Source organism: Neolamprologus multifasciatus, chromosome 9 (assembly GCF_963576455.1).
Source record: "Neolamprologus multifasciatus chromosome 9, fNeoMul1.2, whole genome shotgun sequence".
NCBI lineage: Eukaryota > Metazoa > Chordata > Actinopteri > Cichliformes > Cichlidae > Neolamprologus > Neolamprologus multifasciatus.
In genome coordinates, this window is record NC_140447.1 from 33,593,937 (window position 1) to 33,619,222 (window position 25,286).

Here is a 25,286-nt window from a genome sequence, read left to right on the forward strand (position 1 = left end):
TGAATGAAAATGCTTTTGGATGTTTAGTCCTATATTAAATGTCTTTGTCATTCTGCAATATATTTCCTTAATTCAGATTGATGGGCTGCTGTTTGTCAGATATTAGCTGTACTCCTTTGGGCTCAGCTCTGAAGTCCAACCCCTCCTATCTGAGAGAGCTGGACCTGAGTCACAACAACGACCTGCAGGATTCAGGAGTGAAGCAGCTCTGTGGTTTTCTGGAGAGTCGGCATTGTAGACTGGAGATTCTGAGGTCAGACAAGTCATTTTTTTAAACTTATGATATGAAGACTGTGGTGACACAAAGCTCATGTTATAATAAATCTCTTAGATTATATATCAGAGGTGCAAGGTCGGATGACAGAATGCAAAAATAGCTAAAGAAATAATGGTTTCTTTCAAAGGCTGGTTGAAAGATGTGCAAAAACCAAACATCAGTGTATAAATAAAAAAAAAATCTAAATATGAGGAATCACAGAAAAACAGCAAAGGTCAAACCTAAATAGTACATGGAAGATACAGAGGCCATAACAAAACAACAAAAGGAAAGAAATGAAAAACAATAGAAAACAAACAAACAAAAGACTGTATGTACACAAAGAGGGCTGAATAAACGAAATGAAATAGATAGGGAATGTGGCATGGAGAAATACCTCTTGACAGCGCCAAATCACAACTACTGTCACCTCAAGGCACTTTATATTGTAAGCTAGACCCTACAATAACAGATACAGAGAAAAACCCAATAATCATATGACGTCCTGTGAGCAAGCACTTTTTGGGAGAGTGGGAAGGAAAAACTCCCTTTTAACAGGAAGAAACCTCCGGCAGAACCAGGCTCAGGGAGGGGTGGGGCCATCTGCTGCGACCGGTTGGGGAGAGAGAAGGAAGACAGGATAAAGACTTGCTGTGGAAGAGAGACAGAGATTAATAACAGATATGATTCAGTTCAGAGAAGTCTATTAACACATAGTGAGTGAAGAAGAAACACCCAGTGAATTATGGGAATCCCCCAGCAGCCTACACCTATTACAGAGAGGTGACATTGATTTCACTAGAACCAGTTTTGGATTAGATTAAAAACCCCAGGGCCTTCACCCCTGACCATTGCCTAATTCATTCTGCAGAGGATCCCCATAGCTCCTGTTGTGATTGGTGGGTCCAAAAGAGGGTGGATCCATGTTGCTCTTTCAGGCTGAGCCCAGGGAGGTCCCATGGGCCAAAGCTGGGCCAATTGAAAAAAAGAAAAAAAAAAGAAAATATATTCATTTAAGTTATTTAAGGTAAAACACATGTATCTCATAGGAAAATAGCTATAGCCTCAAAAGACATAGATATACACTTTCAACACTTTTCAAAGCATTTCTTAAATAATTTTGGCTTGTGCTGTTTGGATTTTTCTTTTTCTGAATTTATATATATTCTCTAAACTTTCTTCTGTGCAGAAGAGATTATGAAACACTGAGTAATTTAATTTAGAAACTTTGTCTAATGAATTTATGTTCTTTCTTCAGACTGGATAGCTGCAGTTTGTCCGAAATCAGTTGTGCAGCTCTGGCCTCAGCTCTGAAATCCAACCCCTCACATCTAAAAGAGCTAGACTTAACTGACAATAAACTGAAAGATGCAGACATGAGGCAGCTGTGCGATCTTGTGGAGAAACCAAATTTTGGACTGAAGACTCTGAGGTCAGTGGATGGTTTAAGTGTGCCCATGTTGCTTTACATTTATTACTAAATGTATGTATTTTCTTTTAATATTTTCTGTAAACCTATAGCCTATGAGGCTGATTTTCCCCATGTAATTGTGAGATATTTGTATAGCTTTGTAGATAGCTGGGTCAAGTGACAGCTTTGTAAGTAATGGTTTAATTACTGCCACCTTAAAGGCTTGTAGCGCATAACCTATTGATACAGATAGCTTAATCATATTTAAGATTGAAACATTAATTAACTGTAGAACTTATTTGAGCAGTCTTGTAGCATTACGTCGATGATGGTTTGGGGAAAGGGACTATTGAAGCTAGAATGATCAATCTGAATAAAAGAGTCTAAAGCGGAGGTGGAGCTGTCATACCTTCAGTCAAGCCAGGCTTGTTTGACTTTGTCTGCTGATGTATGAATATCCCCCCTCCACTGAAAAAAATTAAGTCGTTCCCCATGTTCACAAATCTCTATGTATATTTGCAGGTGGAAGCTCTGATAAACTTGTGTATGCTGACAGAGAGTGAGCTGATGATGATACCTGATGATAGGGAGAGGCTGAAGAAGCAGTAGCTTGTGTGTACAGATCCTGTGAATGGGAAAGATCACAGATTTTTGAAGATAGAAGACCTCAACAAGCACAAAGAATTAGATGGAAAGGTCATGTAAAATGTTAAAAAACAACAACAATCTGTTGCACTAATTACCGTGAAATCCAACTTTTAACTGTAATGTAATAGGATGATGGTGTGATTCAACTTGTGTTATTTTTTGTATTGTATTGTATTGTATCTTTATTTATTTCAGACATATACAGAAAAAAAAAACAATATATACACAAGTACACATACTTGCATTTACAAATATGAATATATATGTAAATACACACACGTATGTGCTCAGATAAAAAAAAAAAAAGAAAATAAATAAAATAAAACAGAGTCTAAATTACATGAAATGACAATTATTAGGTCTGAAATGGAGTAGGAAGAAGTATAACATACTTATTAATCCCTACCCCATGCTCAACATTCTATTGAATCCCACTATTCACCTAATTCCCATCATCACTTACCCCACACAATAAACAAGGAGAACATGTATAAACATAGCTACAGTGATAGATATAATTTAGATACAATTTAGCATAGTTATATATACTATGGGTGATCAACTTTATCAGTTTCATATTCTTCCAAAATCAGTTTTCGAAACATCTTTATAAACTGACTAATGCTTGAACATTGCTGTAGGTCCACAGTAAAACTGTTCCACAGTTTTACCCCATAAATAGTAACACAAAAGGTTTTAACCTGTGTCCGTGCTTTAAGAGTCTTCAGATTTAATTTTCCCCTCAATTCATAGTCCCCTTCTCTGTCAAAAAACATCCTCTGTACATTTCCTGGTAACATATTGTATCTGGCTTTGTACATAATTTTTGCAGTTTTATATTTTATAAGATCCATAAACTTCAGAATTTTTAATTTCAAGAACATGATGTTAGTGTGGTCTCTAAATCCTGCTTTAGTAATAATCCTGATTGCTTTTTTCCGAGTTTTACATAGTGGTTGAAGTGAAGTTTTGTATGTATTTCCCCAGATTTCCACACAGTATTCTAAATATGGCAATATAAGTGAACAGTAAAGTACCCGGAGTGATTTGGAAGGCAAAAAATGTTTAACTTTACTCAGTACAGAGATGCTTCTTGACAGTTTAGCTTGTATATGCTTTATGTGAGGTTTCCAGCAGATTTTGTTATCTATTATCACACCCAGAAATTTTGTTTCAGAAACTTGCTCTACTTCAACATTGTTTATTAACAATTTTGCTCCGGCATCTTTTTTACAATTTCCAAATAACATAAATGTAGTTTTTTTCAAATTTAGTGATAACTTGTTTCTGTCAAACCATGTTTTCAGTTTAATCATTTCTTGTGTGACAATTTCCAAAAGCTGCTGTGAATTGTCTCCAGCACAAAAAATATTTGTATCATCTGCAAATAAAATAAACTGTAATATATCAGATGTTTTACATATATCATTGATATAGAGGATAAACAGCTTTGGTCCCAATACTGACCCCTGTGGAACTCCACAAACAATGTCCAGGCACTCTGATTGATATTCACCAATCTTCACAAATTGTTGCCTGTCTCTCAAATAACTTCTGACCCACTCTAGCACCACTCCTCTAATACCATAGTACTCCAGTTTATCAAGTAATATTTCATGGTTAATTGTGTCAAAAGCTTTTTTTAGGTCAATGAAAACACTAACTGTGCATTGTCTTTGATCTATATTGTTGGTGATATTTTCAATTAGTTCCATTAATGCCATAGATGTTGATCTATTTGGTCTGAAACCATACTGACTGTCCATTATTATTTTGTGTTTATCTATAAATTTGTCAAGTCTATTAATGAAAACTTTTTCCAGTATTTTTGAAAATTGTGAAAGTAGAGAAACAGGCCTGTAATTTGTGAATTGGTGTCTATCTCCATTTTTAAACAGTGGTATTACTTTAGCTGTTTTCATTTGTGTTGGGAATGCACCAGTTTGTAGAGACAAATTGCAAATGTGTGTTAAGGGTTTGGAGATGCCATTGATCACTTTCTTAACGATTTCCATGTCAATGTCATCAGAGTCTGTAGAATTTTTTGTTTGTGATTTCCCAACAATATCAATGATTTCCTTTTCTTCTACCACCGTTAAAAACATTGAATGAGGATTACAGTCAATGAGTTTAGTTTCTTTCTCTGCAGAATCTGTTATATCAGGAATTGTATCAGCCAAATCTGGCCCAACACTTACAAAGAATTTATTTAACTCACTAACCACATCACTCATGTTACTAATATTTCTATCATTATAAACGAAATACGAAGGATAATTTGACTGCCTAGAACCATTTTTAATGATGGTATCATATAACAGTTTAAAATTTCCTAAAAAAATCTCATAAGCTTTATCAATATTTTTTTCCTTATACAGCATCTCCCATTCTTGCTGGTTATAAGCTGATTAAACTTTTGATCTATAACTGTACAATAGGGAAGTGAAAGCGCTGCGGATGTCTTATGTGGAGATGGTCAGTTGAGAGGCGCCATCAACATTATTTGTATTTACATGTTCAATTTTATTCTGTTCTTTCTCACAATAAACTTCTGTCTACACCAAAAAGCTTTTATTTTAATTTTAACCAACACAGCTTCAGGTCCCTTTAATTGGACCCACAGGCAGATTTGGTTTGCTGCAGGACACTCAGCTATCTTCACGTTTAACAAAATGACACAGCTGACAGATTAGCAGAATATAACAGAGTGGACCGGGAAGCACACTGATCAATGGTAAATTGTTTTCACAGTCACAGTGATGGAAATATGTTGGTCACTGATGCCCCTTCTTCCTTTGGGCCATTCAGACTGCTAACAAACTCACCTCGCCTCACCAATCTGTGCCATGGTCTGAGTGACCCTCATCACTCAGGACACTGACACATTCACACCAAGTCCTTTACACTACCTCCAAGCACTTTGCTCTCCAGTGTGTGCCTTTATCTTGTTTTGTATGTGCTCCTGATGTCTTACTATTTATATTTTATTCCTGCAAAGTTGGTGTGGATGTTCCACTCTTAATTTTATTGCAATATAGGCGCTCTTTGCAGTGAGCTAATTTTATTTTGAAATTAGTTTTATTTTGAAAATCAGTCTCCGTCCAAAACGTCTCCGTCAACACTAGACAACAAAAAAAGAAAAACCCAGTTCAATAGTCCAACCACTGCCCTAGTGGCAGCAATAGTTCTGGCGGCTGACCCAGTGGACAGCAAAACAGGTGAAGCCCGCTGTGGCAGTAGTGGCGAAACAGTTCAGGTGGCCAATCTTGGGTCCAGTGGCAGCAACAGAGCACGTCAGGCGGCCTGCCACGGGTCCAATAGCGGAGACACTGTGGCTCTGGCGGGTGGCCACGGATCCGGCAGCAGTGGAGCGGCAGCTCCTGCAGCTCCACTGCTGCAGGAGCAGTGGAGCCGTCCAGTGTTGGCGACGCTGCTGCTCCGGCGGGCGGCTATGGGTCCGACAGTCGCGGTGAAACGGTCGCGGTGAAACGGTCCCGGTGGGCGGCGCGGTAGCTGCGGCGGGCAGTCACGGGTCCAGTGGCGGTGTGGCAGCTGCGGCAGGCGACAATGTAGCACAACACACGATCCCCAATGTGCTGGCCATGCAAGTTGTAGACGTGGCACCCGTGCTGCTGGACGTGGGCGGCGTCAAGAGCCCGCTGGACGTGGGTGACGTGGGCGGCGTGGGGGGCGCGCTGGACCTGGAGGTCCTTCGCTCGCTGAGCTCATCCACTTGCGACGCATGCTCCTCCGGCTCGCTGAGCTCATCCACTTGCGGCGCAGGCCCCTCCGGCCCTCTGAGCACCTCCGTCTGCGCTACAGCTACTGATGGTTGATCCGGAGGCGAAGATGGTGATACGGTAGCTGCAGGTGGTGAAGATGATGGTAGAGTAGGTGATGTAGATGGTGAAGCCAAGAGTGCTGCAGTCGCTGCAGTCTGAAGGTTCGCTGGTGGAGAAGTAGCTGCAGAGGACGGAGGTGATGATGGTGTGGCAGCTACTCGCGGTAAACTGGACAGCGATGCAGGAACAACAGACGGGTGAAATGATGGCAGAGTAGGTCCAGCAGGCATATTGACCTCCAACTGAGGATGAAGATGAGAGGCTGACTGGACTAAAGACTGAGCTATAGGTAGCTGGGCAGCAGACTGAGTTAACAGAGGGGCTACAGGCTGTGCTGATGGTTGAGTAGGTGACGGCGTTTCACCAGCTTTAACAATCTCCAGGGGACCAGAGCTTTCTGAGGCCTCCAGTTCAGCCTCTGGGGACGCCCTGGGGAAACATTCTTTCTCCATATGGCCCGATGGGGCCAAAAAGTCCCCTGAATCTGGGTCGACTGACTCCAAGCTCACCAACTCTGAGTGGACCGCTGGATAATTGTCCCACTCTAAGAAAGTCACTTTATTAGCCACACCATCAGTCTCAAAATCCTCAGAGTCATATTCAACTGCTACAGGGTCCACTGACACTGTGTTAACAGTTTCAGCTGTAGCCAAACAACCCTCAGTCTCAGAGGCCGAATGAGCCACGACATCAGAGCTTGTAACCATATTGACAGTTTGTAAACTAACCTTCTCCTTAGTTTGTTTCAGAGACTCTGTATCCTCACTCCCCAGAGGCACTCTGGGCTCCTATAACAATAAGGAGCGCCAGCGGCGCAATCGCCGTTTCCTCTTGGGCACCAAATCAATAGCAACGGTTACTTGCTGTTCCTCTGTCTCTTGATTATCAACAGAATTAGCTAAGACCACTTCTCTCTTGGATTGTGAGGGAGGATGCTCAGAACAGGTCCACAAAGCTGGGTCTGAAGATTCAATTTTAGTATCCTCTGACTCAGAGGCCAGACCCAAGCTCACAGTTGCGGGTGGGTTAGCACAAAACACGATTCCTGTTCTAATGAAATGACCAGGCCCACAACATGCTGTGTCGGTGGTCGCTGACCCCGAAGCACACACAGAAACAGGCATGGTCCTACTAGCCAACATTCCCTTTTTCTCAGATTTAGCTGGCTTCAAAGAAAAAGCCTCTATTTTCTTATTCATAGTGAACAAGTTCACAAACATGGCAGAGTCTAAGTTACTCACAGAGGCATCTTGTGCTGCTGGTCCTGAGTCAGCTGACTCTTTTGAAGCCAAAGGAGTGAGCTTTGGAGTGACAATGATGAGGATGCCATGTCCTCCTCGGAGGGTCGAAGGATTGAGCAGCAAGCGATGGCGGGAGAATTATCTGCTGGTGCCGAAAAAACCAAGCAGCGAGGGCGTTGAGGAGGGCAGCAGAATTCATCTTGCCTGGATGGCCCAAGCCAAACAGCTCGAAGCTCGAGCTTGCTCTCAAATCCGTGACAATTTGAGTCAGTCTATTAATGTCCAGAAAACCCTGGGGAAAAGGAGTGGAGGACAGGAAGTCATCAAAAAATACTACCTGAAGATGCCTCCTGTGAGAATCTGCAGTCCGGATTACACTCCTGCAGAAAACCCACAGTTGCATGACTAGCTCCTCCTCCGAGGTGAAACCTGAGTCCCCTGGGTTCATTCTGGCGGGATCATTCTGTCAGGGTTGGCTGAAGAAGAACCCAAATGCTGGACTTTTAGAATGGAGAAAGTGAGTTTATTTACACAGAAAACAGTGCCAACAGTCCACAGTGTGTGCTTTCCCAATTCCCCGTGCCGTGATTCCTCTCCGTGATGCGTGGTTGTGCTTCGTCCTCCTTGGTGCCTGTGTTCAACTGTGTACTGCTCCCTCCACACGTTTCCGTAATCACCCTGGAAACAAGTACTGCCCCATCCACTGTCCGACTAAACACGTTAACCATTCCAACAAGAAAGTATTGAAAACACAAGCTCCGCACTAACTGTATTTCTAGTTTAACGATCCCACGCTGACTGCTGCTCCACTGCTCTCTTAAGTAGAGCCCTTTGATTAGGCAGATCAGCAACAGGTGAGTTATTATCACAGGTGTGGCTGGCTCCAAGGCAGGGACTCTCCAGACCTGGTGGGGCAGCAAAACTGACACAACAACACACAGGGAAACGAGGAACGAGGAGCAGATCACACCACAACCATAAATGATTAAGAAAGACAAATAAAACTCATAATATTCTCAAAAAAAAACTCAAAAAAAACCACATGATCCCTGGGTCACAGACCCAGGTCCATGACAAATGGATTGCATTCTTAAAGCGCTTTATGAGACCCTCAAAGCGCTTTAAAATTCCACTTTATAATTCCCCTCTGGCCATCACCAGTAGGTGTTAGGTGAAGTGTCTTGCCCAAGGACACAACGACCGAGAGTGTCCGAGCCGGGGCTCAAACCGGCAACCTTCTGATTACAAGGCGAACTGCAAACTCTTGAGCCACGATCGCCCTAAATAGCAATAATAATAACAATTATTTGATGTAAAAAAAATTATAAGAATCATTTTATATATTTTTCCATAGCATCACATTTGAATTTAACAGTTCAATCTTTCAAATAACAGACAAATATTTGTGAAATTATGATGCAATCGTGAATGTATTTTAACATACAAATAATATGCATATGTACAGACAAATACATTTAAAAAACAAGAAAATTATGTTTTATTACATTTACAGTCATTTTACGTTAATTTACATTTGAAATGTAAAATCACAGTCTATTGATGTGAATTTGATGATATTCTAGAAGAACAGTACAAAACTGTAGTAAAATACTTTTATATTACAATTTTCTTTTACAGTGTAGTTAAGGCCTGGATCCAAATATTGATATGTGCTAGTTAGAATTATTATGCTCTTGATTTTCTCTGGCTGTCTCTTTTCTGCTCTGTCCTGCTAACACATCATCCTTCGTGGAACATTAAGATTCATATGTGGGTCACAGCCAGGAGGACAGAGGTGATGTAGAGACAAGGTAGAGGACTCTCTTACTTTTGTTAACAATAAATTAACATTTAACTAATTTGTAGGAATGCAGAGTCACATTCAGCTGTTACATGTAGGTGGAACTAGACTCTTTGCATTTAGTTTCACATGGTTGTTTTGGAAATGACCTGATTATGTAGTTTGGTGTCAGAGAGTGTGCAGCAGACTGACAGGAGCAGCTGTGTGTGTGGGTGTGCATTCTTCCTTAAATAGACTTCCTTCCTTTTCTCAAGCTTGATGTCCGTCTCTCTGTCAGTGCCAGATAAACAGCCGCTTGTTTATGCCATGAATTTGTCAATAGGCATTGATCCTTCTGCTCTGCGTTGCTGAAACATGTCCAGATGTGAGGTAGGATATCAAAGTGTCTGTAATGGGTTTTTTTCTTCAAGTATTGTGTCATTTCTCATTATTACACATAATCTATGGACATCTGTGGTTTGATTTCTTTGTATGTGAGGATTGGATGGGTTGTTACCAACATCAGGTGATAATTTCATGTCAGCAGCACCTTCAGAAATATATTTACTTAGAAAATTGGTGACACGTGCAATGCGATCTTGCCCACTGTGTGTGGATTTTAAATATGTTTCTAACCTACAGGAGGCGAGAAATGCAACTGACTGGTCCCAGAGATGAGAGAGGACATTTAAGAAACTTCTGAACAGCAGAAAAACATCTGGACAGACACTGGAAAAACAGCTGTCTTAAACTTTGATCACATCTGTTGATCTGAGGCCTGTTAAGAAAAAAAGATACCTGAACATCACATCACAACATCTGTATTGTAGAAATTCATTTGAAACATTAGAACAACACCTAGACAAGAGGTTCTGGCCTCTGAACACAATCACATGTAACATCTGTCCCACAGCAGAGAAACATGTGGTTTCATCACCACACAGCTGGTTGAGTTTTTGAAAACTAATCAGCTGTGTTCTCTGAACTCTGTGAACAAGGAACGTGGGAGATGGGAGGAATCGTGTGTACAGAAGAGATGAAGGAGGAGAAGAGGAGGAGCGAAGGGAGGGAAGACAGTTTGACATCAGCAGACAGAATACGAAGATTCATCGTCAAACAATTTGGATACAATGTTCTGAGCCTGGCTCGCCGAGGTCTGAAGGTATGACAGCAACACCTGCTTTTAGGTACAAATGGCCACTGCTGCCATCTCTGTGGTTTCAATTAATAATGTACAAGCAGACATCCTGGTGTCTGCACTCATACATTCAGAGTTTAGCCCTGTGAGATCCAAGTGTTATCTCAGATGCAGGTTGAAGCTCCATCGTCAGCCTGCACTGTGATCAAAACCTCTTTCATCCTTCTGGGAACGCAGTCAATTATTCAGATATGATCAGATATGACAGCATCTGGTTCCTCATGCCAGCCTTAATCAATCTTCACTTATTTAAACTCCTTTGTTTGCTTTCCAACTCTTGCTGCCTATGAGCAAGTGAAAATCCACTTAGGATTGTTTTCTTTGAATCACTGCAGAGATTTTAGCTTCAAATATAAAGCGCCTTGAGGCAACTTTTGCTGTGATTTGGCACTATATAAATAAAACTGAATTGAATTGAACTGAATACCACTGGTAACATAGAGCCAATTGAAACCTCACCCACTAACTATAGTTTTGAATACTGTGCAACACGTGATGAGATTCTTGTTATATACACTCAGGTCAAAAAAGGCCTTTTTCGGATAATTCTAAAATGCACATTATTTTTCAGTTTTGGGTAACCTTACCTTTGTTTAACCTCTGACAGTTCACCACTTACCTTTGTACAATTTCAGCTTTTCATTGGACTTGAATGACTTGAACTGGACAAAAATTCGGCTGTTCTAAATCTTTTGACTGGCAGTGTGTAAACATATTTTTAACTGTAGATTTGTTTCATGTGACATTGACCCAAGTTTAAATATTTAACTTCTTCTTAACTTCTTCATCTGTCAAAATGAACACTGGCCCATTTATGCCCAAGCATTAGATCAGTGCCAGCGTGACATTTATCCGTGACTTTTCACACAGTAATCACACCATGTGATGAAATGATGGGCATTTTCTCCTTACACAGTACAGCACAGCATGTTTTGGGCTCGTGTTAATAAATACTGATGACTTTTAAACAATGAAAATATGAGCTGGCTTCAACAGGAGAGGACATTTAGGGCATATTATTGATAACTGGTTTAAATATTAATTATTATTTTAAATGATTAAGCTGTTTTATCGAGCAACATTTAGGAGCATTCAAACATCAGGCTTTCCACATGTCAGCTGCATTTTCTGTCTTTTGTGATGTAAAAAATACTTTAGGGAGGGCTGATTAAATATGTACACTAAAGAACAGTGCTGTGAGAACTTTTCCAGCTGTGTGGTGAATTCTGAGTGGAAAGCAGCAGCTTCCTTTTCTGTTTCACTCTACAGGAGGTTCCAGATGAACTGTGGGAGTTGTTGGAGTTGGACAAGCTGAATTTGTCTCTCAACAGCCTGACTGTTCTTCCTTCTCAGCTGGCTCTGCTGTCTAACCTGGTGGTCCTCAATCTGTGGGGTAACCAGGTAAACACACCTGATACCTGACATTCCTCCTCCACTGAACCATTTTAGTTTAAACATATGACATTGCAGGAGTTTGTCAGGATTCATTCAAAGACTGAATCCCACATGGTTATGGAATAATTCAAACGTATGTCGCTAAAATTTTTATAAACCAGATGTTTATTTTATGGTAGAACATATGAGGATGGAAATGAAAGCAAATACAAAGTTACACAAGAAAACACTCATGTAACACGACACACACATAGATATTTATCTCTCATGTTGATCAACAGTAACCCTTTATTGTACAAAAAAAAAACTAAGGAAACACTCGTGAACCCTGTTAAACCGTTTAATGCAGTGATTTTAAAAACAGCTCTTCCATGAAATTATATCATCTTATTAGAGAACAGGTGTTGCAGGGGAGAGGACAGGCATACTATTCCACAAACACTAGATCCTACATTTCCCATGATGGACCATGAGAGTCTTGCTGAAGCCTAATAAACATCCAACAGGAGGTGTTATCCAGGTGTGTTCACGAGCTAACCAGTGAGAGCATATTGATGTTCATGTGCTCAATCAGTGGAATGACCTATTAGCAGCATCAGAGTCTTAATTTAAAGTAAAAGTCATGTAGTGTACCTATGAGCGAGGTACTGACCTCCTTCCATCCCTCCTTCTGCCTCCTCCTGTGCAGCTGCTCAGTGTCCTGGATAAATAAAAGTTCTAATCCCCACTGAAATCTACCAGGATCCAGTTTCTGCCTCCACCCTCCTTCAACCTTCAGCAGCATAATGAGCCCTGAGTAGCAGCATGCATGGCAGGCTGTTTCTGTCATATGCTGTTAGCCTTGCTTAACCTGTGAGCTAAACCTGTTTGTGAAATGTTTTGTAAACAGGAAATTTTCAGCTCTCAACACTTGATAAAGTCTCTTATTCAGAGTTTTATTTTCCCTGTGTGTGAAGAGGGTGTTTGGAGGACCCAGGTGCGGACACAGACAAAGGAGGCAAAACGTTTACTGAACTTAAAGTGAGCCTTTATTAGGGCCGGTACACAGTAAAGCAAAAAGAACCAAACATAAACTATGGCAATGACCTAAACAAAGGGCCTAAACTGGGAAACAACTAAAGACTAAGAAAAACTAAGACTCTGACTTGGACTGTAACTAAGAGCTATGCACATGACATGAAAAAGCAAAGGACAGTCTTCTGGACTGGTACGTGAAAGGCTATGAGAACATGACAGGAGCAGATTACTATGAACATGACCAGAACAGAGACTGAAAAACTATGACTCATGACATGTAGCTAGAATGACAGGAATGTTAACAGACGACGCAACACTGACACAAAGACACACTGGGCTTAAATACACTGAGGAAGTCATCAAGGAATTAGAGACAGAAGGGGAACACAGCTGGGAGGAATAAGACCTAATGAGACAGGGGGAACAAAGCTAGAAACACTGACATAAGACAGGAACATGAACCTTCAGAGCAAAACAGGAAACAAGACACCACTAAACAAAGACGCAGACACGACACTGAGAGACAGACTAGACACTGAACTAAACCTGCAATAAACATGAGAACAAAACCTAAAGACTAATCCCTAAACAAGAATAACTGAAACATAGTGTCATAATCATCAGCATCATCCTAATAAGAAAAGAATCCAAATGCAAAAACACACCAAAACATAACTCAAAATACTGGGTCAAACTGACCCAGAACCGTGACACCCTGTGTCTATAATTATTCTATATTTCAATCTGGATTTCAGGGCACTTTGTGAAGAGTTGAATTCTAACATCTTTCACTTTATTTTCCTGGAATGGCTTCTCTCATATCTATTTGCTTATATTTATGGTAAGATGCTTGTTCCTGGTGTTATTTATGTGTTGTGTGTGTGCAGCTGAGCAATTTGCCACCAGAGATCGGTCAGCTGAGGAAACTCCGAGTTTTATTTGCCTACAGAAACAGACTTAAAGAGGTTCCTGAAGAGCTGGGCGCCTGCACACAGCTGGAGGTACTGCTGAAAATTCTTCAGCTTCTCACTTTAATGCTACTGACATTGCTACTGTGATCACTGCTCCTGAAAACAGCTCTTTAAAATGTTGTGCAGGTTTTATTTTAGCAGGTAAATATGCTTGATGTTTTCATGCATGCTCATTCATCCAGGTAAATAAATCTCCAAAAGTTGATTCTGTTCATCTGGACGTAGCGTTGTCAGTGGGAGAAACGTTTCGTCACTTGATGCACTTGATGCACTTGATGCACTAAATAGTTTGGGTTCAGATGGTGTTTTTTGGTGTGTGGTTTCTGTTCAGCAACTGGAGGAAAGGCTGGCCACATTTATAGTGTGGCTGATACAAAAAGCTCCTCATGTTTTGCTCTGGTTGCTATAGTTGTCTGTAGTTTTCCTTGTTGCCTGCAAATACTCAGTAGTGCATAATTTTCAACCAGAAATGGGGAACGTTTGCCTTCAAAGTAAAAGTTGTTTGTCAGAACTGCAGCCACTATATTTAAAAAAAGGGGTAACTTTTACTTAGAAGGGGACCCTATTTTCCATTTTGTGTCTGTCCTGATTGGTTGAAGAATAGCTGGACAGTATTTGCGGACAAGTCTCTCATTTCCATTTAAATTATGGGTATTATGCAGAGATTTTTGCCAACCATGTGGGGAATACTCATTTTCCCTCACGACTGATGATTGCCATAGAATAGTTTCTAGGTCTGTGTGACTTGGGTCTCATTCACTTGATCCTGCATTGTCACACATCCAAAATGACGGAGAAGCGGTTTGTAGATGCATACACAGGGGACACATCATCAGTGATGTTTCCTGAGGTGAGGACCCATCCTTTTGATCCAAATCTACCTGCAGGCTCTTTCTGCGGCTTCAGTGGCAGATGTGATGGCCTACCCCTTTGTTTGTTCTCAAGCTGCTCCACTGGCACTGATTTACATGTTCTTGGTACTTTAGAGAGGTCTACAGTGTCTTGCTAGAGTCTTGCTAATGACCTACTAATTTTATTGAGGTGCGTTGCAGCAGGGACACGTGGAAAAGTTTCAGGATACTGGCTCTCAAGGACTGGAGTTCATCTGGTCCTGGCATTTGGCCAGAGGTAGTGGCCCTCCTAAAAGGCTTTTTAGGATATTCTCCTTTGGGCATAGAAGACATGTTGGTGCTCACTCTTGTCACAGATGTGCAGATTTGCTGGACTCGGTAGCACCCCATATGCAGCTTGGCACATGAAATGAATGTGCTGAGGTGCCAGATATCATCTCAGCTTCTTGCTCTTTCTCATTTTGTCCATGCCCCTCTGCTCCTGCATGCTTACCATCCTGCTGGTCCTGAACTCCTCCTGACCTAGATGGTTTTGTCCTTAATAAGGAAGAGAGGAAATTAAAAACAAACCCAATATGTCCGAAACCATGGCATAAACAGAAACAAGGCCACTAAATACCAAATAATAAAGAGACCTTTAGGAAACAACAGAACAGATGATTGTCAGTTAAAGGTCCTTAGCTATCAAAGGAATGTGGCCTGTAGCAGTAAGCTCTGATCCTGGCTTAAAAACCTGGTCAGGGTATTGTGCCAGCAGGGAATCTATTGAATCAAATTTGATAATTTTGTTATTGTATTTCAATAAGGAGAAATCACTTGGAAGAATTGAACATGTTCTATTGAGATAGAGAAATGGATGTATTTGGCGATTAGACTCTGATGACCCATCATAGCAAACTGAATCGCAGCGATGACAGGATTTAGAGCAGGAGTCTAGATACTGGTGGTGAAGATGAAGACTGAGGCGTGAATTGAGCTCTGGCTGAGGTATCTGAGGTGGATATGGGAGGAAGGTGGGACGCTCGGAAGAGAGTCTGAAAGGAAGAATGACAGCGAGCACAGATTTAAACCACGAGAAGCTGATTGGCTCAAAGAAGGCGGGTGAGAAGATGATTGGATTAGAATAATGATGTCAGTATTGACAGTGTGGGAAAGCGGTAGTCATGTAAAAACAAGCAGATGAGTGATTACAGATCTTCCTTATTGAACTTATGCATAAGCTGAATTCATTTACTGCCTTGAATTAGAGCGTAAATACAATTTCAGACCTTTAGATGAAGCTCTTATGTTCAAAATTTTAATGATTATTTTTAGAACAAGGTTTTGTCACAAAGAAACTTAAAGTGAGGATTACACTATATTTTCCAGTAAGTCTTTTCCCTTAAAATAGCACAAAGTTTGCTTTGCTTTTGGTTTGGAGCTAAACAGTGCAACACAAGATTTTGGATACACCTAAAAATAAGACAACGGTACTTTTGATCCACTTATTCTGAGGCTTGCTGGATTTGCAGTGGAAAACAGGAGTAATATATGTGGTTATCTAAACCACCTGTTCTAGGTGCTGAGTTTAGCCAACAACCAGCTGTCATCGCTGCCGGCTTCTCTCTCTAATCTGACCCAATTGAGGAAGCTCAACCTCAGTCACAACCTTATCACTCACATCCCGGGCTGTATCTACAACATGAAGGCTCTGGTATGTTCATGTGGTACATACTGTGTATGTTTACCTGTGCTAAACTCTGGAATAAGTAGTCTGGTTATTCAGTACAACTACCTGTAGAAGATTCAGAGAGGATTAGCTAATGTGTTTAAAATCCCCAGGTGTTCCTTCACTTGGCCTGTAACCTTCTAGAGAACCTGGCAGAGAACATTCAGGCTCTGGTGGAGCTCAGAATTCTCATTGTGGAGGGAAACAGCATCCACTCATTGCCCAAGGCCCTCTGCTGCCTCACCAGGTAACCACATCACCAGGTAACCAAATCCACGTAACGCCGTCCCACTGGAGTGGCGTGTGTGTATCACATTTGTATTTGATTTGATTTCAGGCTGGAGTTACTGAATCTCGACTTTAACGACATCAAGGATGTTCCACAGGTAAACAGCTCCACTGGTGAAGGATGATGATGATGACACTAATCATTTTGATAGTAATGGTCATCGATATCTTCAGAGATGATGGTGATTATGATATTGATGACAACTGGTACCCTGGCATCTCCAGTACAGGGCTCCAATCCAGGCTTCACATTAAAGCTGTGTGATCAGCCTGCCTGTCTTTAAACCTGCTAACAGATGCTAACAGAAATTATCAATGAAAATTAGTTCAACACTTTCACCATTAATTTATTCTAACTCTAGTTTATTTCAGCCTGCCCTGTGCGCATTACCCTAGAACTGTATGAAGCATGGCTACGTGAAAGGTGAGCTCACAGACAGTCTTTCTCAGAAAAAGGAAAAAGACTCTCTCTGCATGTTGTGTCAACTTTTTGGTCCACTCTACTTCGACAGCAAAAGCTTTCAAGCGAGTCTCTATTAGAGATGGGCCGATCCGATATTACATCGGTATCGGTCCGATACTGACCTAAATTACTGGATCAGATATTGGAGAAAAACAAAAAATGTAATCTGAACCATTAAATATCAAAAAAGCACCTCACAAAACTTGCGACACGGCGTAACTCAGCTCATAACCGTAGCACGTCGGAGCAGTATGCGTAACGTGATAGAGCGGCTGTGGCGTGCGAGACCTGTCGGTGGTCTGGTTGAGTATTTGGAGTCTCTCTACCAAACATGTAAACAAACATGTAAAGCATTCCCACCTTAAGCTTATCAACCGATATATGGAGCGACTGCCTCTCTCTCTCTCTCTCCTGCTGCTGCTTCAATCATGAAACTGATCAATGATCAGCTGATCGGCTTTTCTGTCGCGAGTCCGTCTCTCTTCTTTGTTTTTGGCCCACTTTGCACCAGAAAGAGGAAACCAGCGGCTGAACAACAGCAGCACGTTTAAGCTTGATCAGCTGTTGTTAGAATTTATTTAATATTATTTCTACACCAGGATCTTTTTCTACGCAGCTGACGTAACTGTGCAGGGGCGGATCTAGCAAAGTTTAGCCAGGGGGGCCGATAGGGCATGAACAGGGAAAAGGGGGCACAAAGACATACTTTTCTTTCTTATTCTCATTTAAAATGTCGAGCTTTTAATAAATAATTATCTGAATCTTACACCCAAAGTTTTAATCTGATGTAAAATGTATAGAAGTCCATTACTGTAAATAGTAACTGTTAAGTCTAATATACCCTAGTAAGCTATAGTACTTTTTCCTTTGGGAACCATCTGTGCAGTCTGCAGTTCTGTTGAAGAAAGATGTTGAATTTATTTAATTATTCTTGAAAAATAATTTATTTCTGTGCATTTTTTTTTTTACACCTGCATTAAATTAAAGTTGATTACATCAATTAAGCATCATGAGGTGGGGGGTGTGTGTGTGGTGGTGGTGGTGTGTGTGTGGGGGGGGGTTCCCTATTTTTTTTTGCTAGGAGTTGGCAACTCTATTAGTTAGGTTGTTTACTCTTTAAAATACCAGAATAGGGAGGATGGAGCAGGTTTAACTTTATTAGATTGATCAGTGTTGCTGGACTATGAAATATTTTGGGTGCAGTGTATTTTTTACATACAGGTGTAACAGAATAGCTTTAGTGTTTTGTTTCTTAAACTTGAGTATGAACTTATACAAAATGCAGCAAGATATTAAAAAACAGTTTTATTGATTAAAAAACACACTATATCGGATTAATATCAGTATCGGCAGATATCCAAATTTATGATATCAGTATCGGACATAAAAAAGTGGTATCGTGCCATCTCTAGTCTGTATACATATTCCCATTCACATAACAGCATTTCTCACGCTAACGCTTAATTCTCACGTTCAATGGCATGAAAAACGTGTTTGCTCCGTTCTTTATTTCCCCACCTTTTTAAGGACACACTGACGTGTTTATTTAAACAAATGTTAATATTAGACAAAGGTAACCTGAATAAATGCAAGATGCAGATTTTTAAATGAACGTATTCATGGCACTGCTAACACTGCACAGCTATTTCTTTCCTATATTAAACCTGGACCCTAACACCATGTAAAGGGTTAGGTATAATGAATCATAAGATGTCTGTCTGTCTCTCCATAACCTTCAGTCTCTTTCACAAGTCTGTGATAATATTAATAATAATGGTGATAGTGGTGCTGGAAGCATGGTGATGACTTCGATGATACTGATGATGATAATGATAATAGTGATGACTTTGTTGGTGATAAACACAATGGTTACTTTCAGGAGATGCACCAGCTGTCCCGGCTGGAGAAGCTTGCTTGCCATCCTCTGGATAAAGGACTTCACATTGTCCACAACCCGCTGCTAAAACCAGTGAAGGAGGTGCTGGAGGGCGGGCTCGGTGCACTTTTTAACTACCTGAGAGCTGGGTAGCTTGTAACAACCTAAGAAATGGATTTAGAACTTTTTCAATACATCTTAAGTACTTAAAGTGTTGAATATGGAGCAGGAGTTTTTAAACTACCTTAGAACTGCAGAATGGACTTATAACCACCCCAGGGATTTGTGCGAGGCGGGGCTTTTGTTGTTCTTAAACAACCTGTGGGCTTGGAACAGGTGCAGGTGACTGAGATGACTGAGCAGACACCTGTCATGTGTCCAAATGGATGTATGTAGACTAGTAAAAATTTTCTTAAAGAGAATTCCAATTTAATAAACTGATTTTTAAAATGCTTTTTAAGTCTTCATTTCAAAAAACATTTTCGAATTGCACTTTAACTGTCATGCGGTGTAGTAGGACTCAGGCGCAGAGCAGAGTTCAGGAGAAAGCAACGTTTATTAACACAACCACCAGGTGCAGATATATACAGTGAGGGGAACGGGGGTCCTAGGTCCGAAAGGGAGGTCTGGGATTGGAGTCACAAACACGCTGGCTCTTCTTCTTTACAGCAGTAGAAATAACAGGTTAGTCGCAGGTCTGGAGAAAAACTGTGCACAGGAGAAAATAAAGTTACACGGAGATCGCAGCAAGTCTACAAAGCTTTAAAGGTTCGAGGCAGAGGTTCACTAACGTGTCTAGCATAATCATCCAGCGGTGAGGCTGTCTGCATCCCGGCCTTAAGAGTCCAACCCGTAATCAGAGCCTGACGAGATGCAGGTGTGTGCCAAGGGCGGGAGCCTGCAGTGAGCTCCGCCCTGGCAGGGGAGAATGTACACAAAACACATGTGGCCTTGTGGAGCTGGCCGGGCAGACACGGGGACCATGACATTAATAAACTGCATTTCAAAAACCTTTTCTCTTTCCTGTTCGGTCAGGGATTAACATGTGGATTAGCAGTTGGATTAACAACTTCATTTTAAAAATCCTGCTGCTATTCAAATTAACCACACCGTGGGATGTAAGGAACTCTCTGATTGGTTGGTCAGACACAGGCTGTCTGCCTGGATTTTTCTAGCTCATAGCTTTGCCCTGCTAAGAAGCGTGTGTGCTTGTACAAAGGCCGTTCAGCCTCGGGATTTACACTCGGCTCGACACGGATATGTGAAGAATGAAGGGACCCTGCAGCGAAACGGAGAGCCCAACCTCTGACTGAGTGCCTTTTTACAAAGTCTGACCACCTGTGAAGGTAACGTGCTAACATGGCTAATGCTAGCATCACCGCATGTAGCCCCGTTATTTTAAGGTCATCTTAGCTTATGAAAGCTTTACGTTGCAGCTGTACAGCTAGCTACGTGTTTTGTAAGCTGCTGTGCTCTTCACAAATAAAGCTGGAAGCAGCTCAGACTATTAGAACCAGCACTGAGGCCCGTTACATTTATACAGTGTTAGAGCAACGGCTGCAGCCTACAGCCTTTAAACTAGCGATTAAAATGCTGACAGTAAACTCGTCAGTCCAGATGTTACCACATTACTTTGTGATACTTAGAGTTAAAACAACTGAGACAGGCTGATTAAAATAACAGCTTTCAGTTCTCTCATTCAGCATATAAAGACTCGAGATCACACTACTGATTTCAGTTCATTTAATATGTGAGTGCACAGATTCATTCTCAACTGGACATAAACGATGATCAAAGGTTGTATATATGATGAAGTCATCAAATCCCAGCCTCTAACACAGTGCGCTGAATCTTAGCTTTGAATGTCCAGTATATTCTAATCAGTGCAATGTAAGCATTCACTGAACCTACAGTATGTACACCTGTGTGGCAAATGTGTGGTAAAGCTACAGATAATGAAATTTAATTATTAATACAATATACATCATGAGAAACGAAAGCTGAAATTGATTCAGTTTAGTACTTTTCTCTGTATGCTCTGATTATAAAGGCCTTAAATTCTGTGATATATACTGTAAATTATTTTCACTTAAAGTACTTAAATCACTGCTGATAGTCTGGTTGTTTATATTTTCACGTTTTTGTGTCTGTAGGGCTGTTTGATGACAATTTGGACTCCTCTGGGAGATGAGGACACACCCACACCTGTTCCATACTGCAGCCATTGATGGTGTTACGGCTCTGAGTCAGCTTTGGGGCATCAGACGCACACACTGGAAAACCAGCACCTGGACTTCATGCAGGAGAGACGGCCTCAGTGATTTTGGTTCATAAGCTAGTTCAAACATTTCTGGCCTCTTATCACTTAGATTTCTTAATCTTAAAAGTGAATGCATTTAAAGCAGGAACTGCACACCTAGCCATCAGAAGTTTGGCAGCACGAGTACTGTAAAGTTTTGTAGGGTCCTTGTTAAAAATTCCACAAGTGTGACCTCTGTGTAGTGTCTTCTCTGGTCTGCATTCACAACAAAAAGGCAATGGTTAGAATGCTCTCTTTTTAATGTCGTGGGCAATCAGCACAAAATCTCGCAGGAATCCTCCATTATTCTGAGGATTACCCAGAATCCCTTGCCCTTTGTGAATGTTGCAGGGTGAGTTTTTCAACAGTAGGTGGTGCCAATGTCCCATTTAGCGGGATTTAACTTCGATTCTATTTAACTCTGTTACACACCCCTCCTTAAATCCTGCTAAATTTGGGCATGACAACATAAAAACAGGAAGGTCCAGTGTGTCTGGTAGTGAAGAAATGATGAAGTCTCTGACCAGGCGCTCAAAGCACTTCATCACTACTGAGGTGAGGGCTACAGGGCGATAGTCATTGAGAGAAGCAGGGTGGGGTTTCTTCGGGACAGGAACAATGATGGACTCCTTGAAGCATGTGGGGATCACCGACTGAGATAAAGAGATGTTGAATATCTCAGTGAACATGGGAGCTAGCTGGTATGCGCAGTCTCTGAGGATATGACCTGGGATGCCGTCTGGTCCTGCTGCTTTCCTGGTGTTCACTCTCTTGAAGGCTCTCCTCACGTCATGCTCGGGGATGACGAGCACGTTTCCGGTGTTGGCAGTATCTTCCTGTCTGCAGCCGTTAGCGCTGCTAGCACTAGCATCGTTGGAGTCCTTAGCTGCAGCCTCGAAGCGAGCATAGAAAGTGTTCAGCTCGTCTGCCAGAGTCACGTCCGCGTTCGTCATACCGGTTGTTGGTTAATCCGTTATTGTCCTTAGTCCCTGCCACAGGCTCCTAGAGTCACTCTGTTGGAGTTGTGACTCTAGTTTCCTCCCGTAGCGCTGCTTCGCCTCTTTCTTCCGCACGTCATATGACGCAGCTTTGTACGGGTCCATGTCCCCCGTCGTGAGCACCGTGTTGTAGGCAGCGGTGCGGGATCTCAGAGCGTCGCAGATGGTTTTATCCACCCACGGCTTCTGGTTGGGAAACGTTGTGATAGTCTTTGTCTCCACGGTATCATCCGCTAGTTTCCCGCTTCCGTAAACACGTTGACGTCACCATCGGAGCTGTTTCTGAACATGTCCCAGTCTGCGTCGTCGAGTGTGTCCTGTAACGTGGCCACCGATTGATCCGTCCAGCGCGCGACCTTCATCTGAACCGGAAATTCCTGTTTCAGCCTTTGTTTGTATTTTGGCATGAGGAAGATGGCGGCGTGATCGGATTTGCCAAACGGAGGGCGAGATTGTGCCTTGTAGCCGTCCTTGACCGTGTGTAGCAGTGGTCCAGTGTCCTTTCACCTCTGGTGGGGCAGGTGATATGTTGATGAAAGTTCGGCGCTGCGCGTTTGAGGTTGGCACTATTAAAGTCCCCCGTTACAATAAGCGCAGCATCCCGGTGTTGTGTCTGGTGCTGTGTGAGTGCCTCATGCAGCTTGCATAAGGCGGTGACCGTGTCCGCTTGTGGTGGAATATAAACGGCACTTATAATGACCGATGTAAACTCTCGAGGTAGATAAAAAGGACGACACATGATGGACAGTAGTTCCAGATTTGGTGTGCAGGAGCGTGTGAGAGGAACAGCGTTCGCACTGTTGCACCAATTGTTGTTCACCATTAAACACACGCTGCCTCCCCTTGACTTCCCCGAGTCCCGTGTCCTGTCCATGCGGTGAACCGAGAAGAGCTCGGCCAGCTGGATGGCGTGGTCCGGCACCGCTGGGTTCAGCTATGTCTCGGTGAAGCAGAGGAGATTGCAGTCCCGAATGTCTCTCTGGAACGTTATCCTGGCCCTGAGGTCATCAAGCTTGTTCTCCAGTGACTGGACGTTGGCAAGCAGGATGCTCGGCAGAGGTGTGCGGTGTGCACAAGCTCTCAGCCTGTTCCTGATGCTGGCTCGTTTCCCTCGAGGCTGCCGCTTCGCGTCTCGTCCTTTGTTCTCCCTCAAGATCTCACTCGGCCAGCTCGGATCCGGAGTTAAAAACTTCGAATTAATAATAATAATAATAATGGATTGGATTTATATAGCGCTTTTCAAGGCACCCAAAGCGCTTTACAATGCCACTATTCATTCACACACTGGTGGAGGCAAGCCACAGCTGCCCTGGGGCAGACTGACAGAGGCGAGGCTGCCATATCGCGCCATCGGCCCCTCTGGCCAACACCAGTAGGCGGTAGGGTAAAGTGTCTTGTCCAAGGACACAACGACCAGGACAGAGAGCCCGGGGATCGAACCGACCTTCCGGTTACAGATACGCTTCCCAACCCCCTGAGCCACGGTCACCCCAGTATTGTAAGTACATTGTATACCAATAGAAACAAGAGTGTCACTGTCATACCTAATGTACCCAATGGTGATGATTTTGCCGATTTAAAAACGCTGAAAACTAACTTAAAAAACTAAAACAAAGAAAAGGTGGTCGGAGCCATCGTGACGGCAGCCGACCTCACCGGCGCCATCTTTTCACAATACAGACACAAACAAATACAGAAAAACAATTCACATATTTCAGCTTCAGCTTCGCCTTCGCCTGGTCCAGATTCAGCCATGTCTGGTCCAGCTTCAGCCACGTCTGGTCCAGCCTCCGCTTCCACTTCAGCCTCTGCCTTGCCTGGTGCTGCGGGGGCCACGCAGCCTTTAGGTCCCAAACTGCCGCCTTGACATCGGCGGTCATCTGCCAGGCTGCTTGTTGGGTGTCAACGCCACTATGGACGACCTCCCGAACGCCGCCGCTACCTTCCGCGCGGCCGCCCTCGGACTTGTGTCACCGCCGCCATTGCCGTCCCACAGTCGGCCGCCTGAACTGTTTCCCCGTTGCCGTCCGCACGAACTGTTTCCACGTCGACGCCACTGCTTTCTACATGGTCGGCCCCCGGAGATGAACTGTTCTAGCTTGTTTTTTTGTTTGGTGGGCAACGACGCCTCACCCCTGGCGTCGTTGCCCACCTCTCAATTTTAAATACACGTAGACATTGAGGGCTATCAGGAGGGGCTGTGCGCTTACCTGCTGCTCTCTGGCAGGTAGCTTCATGCCCTCCTAGGTTTTAAATGCACCTTAGAACACACATGCATCAACACTACATATGAGCGGGTGGAGGGAGGTTTGGAGTCTTCACACAACCCCGTTCTCTGCGGCCTGTTGGAGCGGGGGGGCAGGAGGAGGAGTTGGCTGTCCGACTGGGGTCTGGAAAGTGGGGCCTCCCTGCTGCTGCCGAGCCAGGGCGGTCTGCTTCTCTCCACCCCAGTAGTTGCAGTCCCCCACCCCCCGGGGGCAAGGGTCCGTACACATGGGGCTTAGAGTACGCTTGGGGAGTGTGATTGTGTGTACAGTGTCTCATGGGGCGATCGTGGCTATGGGGCGATCGTGGCTCAAGAGTTGGGAGTTCGCCTTGTAATCGGAAGGTTTCCGGTTTGAGCCCCGGCTTGGACAGTCTCGGTCGTTGTGTCCTTGGGCAAGACACTTCACCCGTTGCCTACCGGTGGTGGTCAGAGGGCCCGGTGGCGCCAGTGTCCGGCAGCCTCGCCTCTGTCAGTGCGCCCCAGGGTGTTAGGGAACGGCTGTGTGCAGACAGGAATAGGACCCAAGGTGCAGACACTCGGAGGCAAAACTTAAACTCAAAACCGCTTTAATGTTAAACTCAAATATAACATAACTGGAAATATCAAAATAAACTTACACCGGAGGACTGAAAAAACACACAGCTATATAAACGGTAGATCGCGACAATGACAAACTGAAACACAGGGCTTAAATACATAGAGGAGCAATCAGGGAATGGACAACAGGAGGGAAACACAGCTGAAATGAAACAAACACACGGAGCCAGAGAAAAGAAAT

General features: G+C 42.9%; 3 protein-coding genes across 5 annotated transcripts in view; 2 read left to right on the forward strand and 1 right to left on the reverse strand.

The window, feature by feature from the left end:
- The window catches only part of LOC146511989 (NACHT, LRR and PYD domains-containing protein 3-like), a 28,783-nt gene extending 24,356 nt beyond the window's left edge, over nucleotides 1–4,427 (forward strand). The window contains exons 9-11 of one of the 3 annotated variants that reach the window (XM_085171662.1): nucleotides 77–253; nucleotides 1,515–1,688; nucleotides 2,190–4,427. In XM_085171662.1, the coding sequence (XP_085027788.1) occupies nucleotides 77–253; nucleotides 1,515–1,688; nucleotides 2,190–2,202 (364 nt within the window). In that variant the 3' untranslated portion in view covers nucleotides 2,203–4,427. The remainder of the gene's footprint in view (nucleotides 1–76; nucleotides 254–1,514; nucleotides 1,689–2,189) is intronic. The other 2 variants (XM_085171663.1, XM_085171665.1) reach the window with 2 other exon arrangements.
- Nucleotides 4,428–5,841: 1,414 nt separating this feature from the next.
- On the reverse strand, nucleotides 5,842–8,774 carry LOC146511990 (uncharacterized). Its single transcript, XM_085173625.1, has 2 exons — nucleotides 8,163–8,774; nucleotides 5,842–8,076 (listed from the first exon to the last, which is right to left on the reverse strand). The coding sequence occupies exon 2, from the start codon at nucleotides 6,862–6,864 to the stop codon at nucleotides 5,842–5,844; it is 1,023 nt and encodes a 340-aa protein (XP_085029751.1). The 5' UTR covers nucleotides 6,865–8,076; nucleotides 8,163–8,774.
- A 248-nt stretch (nucleotides 8,775–9,022) lies between these two features.
- LOC146511991 (uncharacterized) lies at nucleotides 9,023–19,398 on the forward strand. Its single transcript, XM_085171815.1, has 8 exons — nucleotides 9,023–9,568; nucleotides 9,821–10,340; nucleotides 11,646–11,777; nucleotides 13,676–13,789; nucleotides 16,169–16,303; nucleotides 16,432–16,565; nucleotides 16,656–16,704; nucleotides 18,949–19,398. The coding sequence occupies exons 2-8, from the start codon at nucleotides 10,188–10,190 to the stop codon at nucleotides 19,096–19,098; spliced, it is 867 nt and encodes a 288-aa protein (XP_085027941.1). The 5' UTR covers nucleotides 9,023–9,568; nucleotides 9,821–10,187; the 3' UTR covers nucleotides 19,099–19,398.
- Nucleotides 19,399–25,286: the final 5,888 nt, after the last annotated feature.

Bases quoted from the DNA above. Each gene is read 5' to 3' on its own strand.
- LOC146511991 (XM_085171815.1), top strand. From the start codon at position 10,188: ATGGGAGGAATCGTGTGTACAGAAGAGATGAAGGAGGAGAAGAGGAGG. The intron at 11,778-13,675 runs GTAAACACACCT...GTGTGTGTGCAG, and splicing joins TCAATCTGTGGGGTAACCAG to CTGAGCAATTTGCCACCAGA. The intron at 13,790-16,168 runs GTACTGCTGAAA...CACCTGTTCTAG, and splicing joins GCGCCTGCACACAGCTGGAG to GTGCTGAGTTTAGCCAACAA.
- LOC146511990 (XM_085173625.1), bottom strand. From the start codon at position 6,864: ATGGTTACAAGCTCTGATGTCGTGGCTCATTCGGCCTCTGAGACTGAG.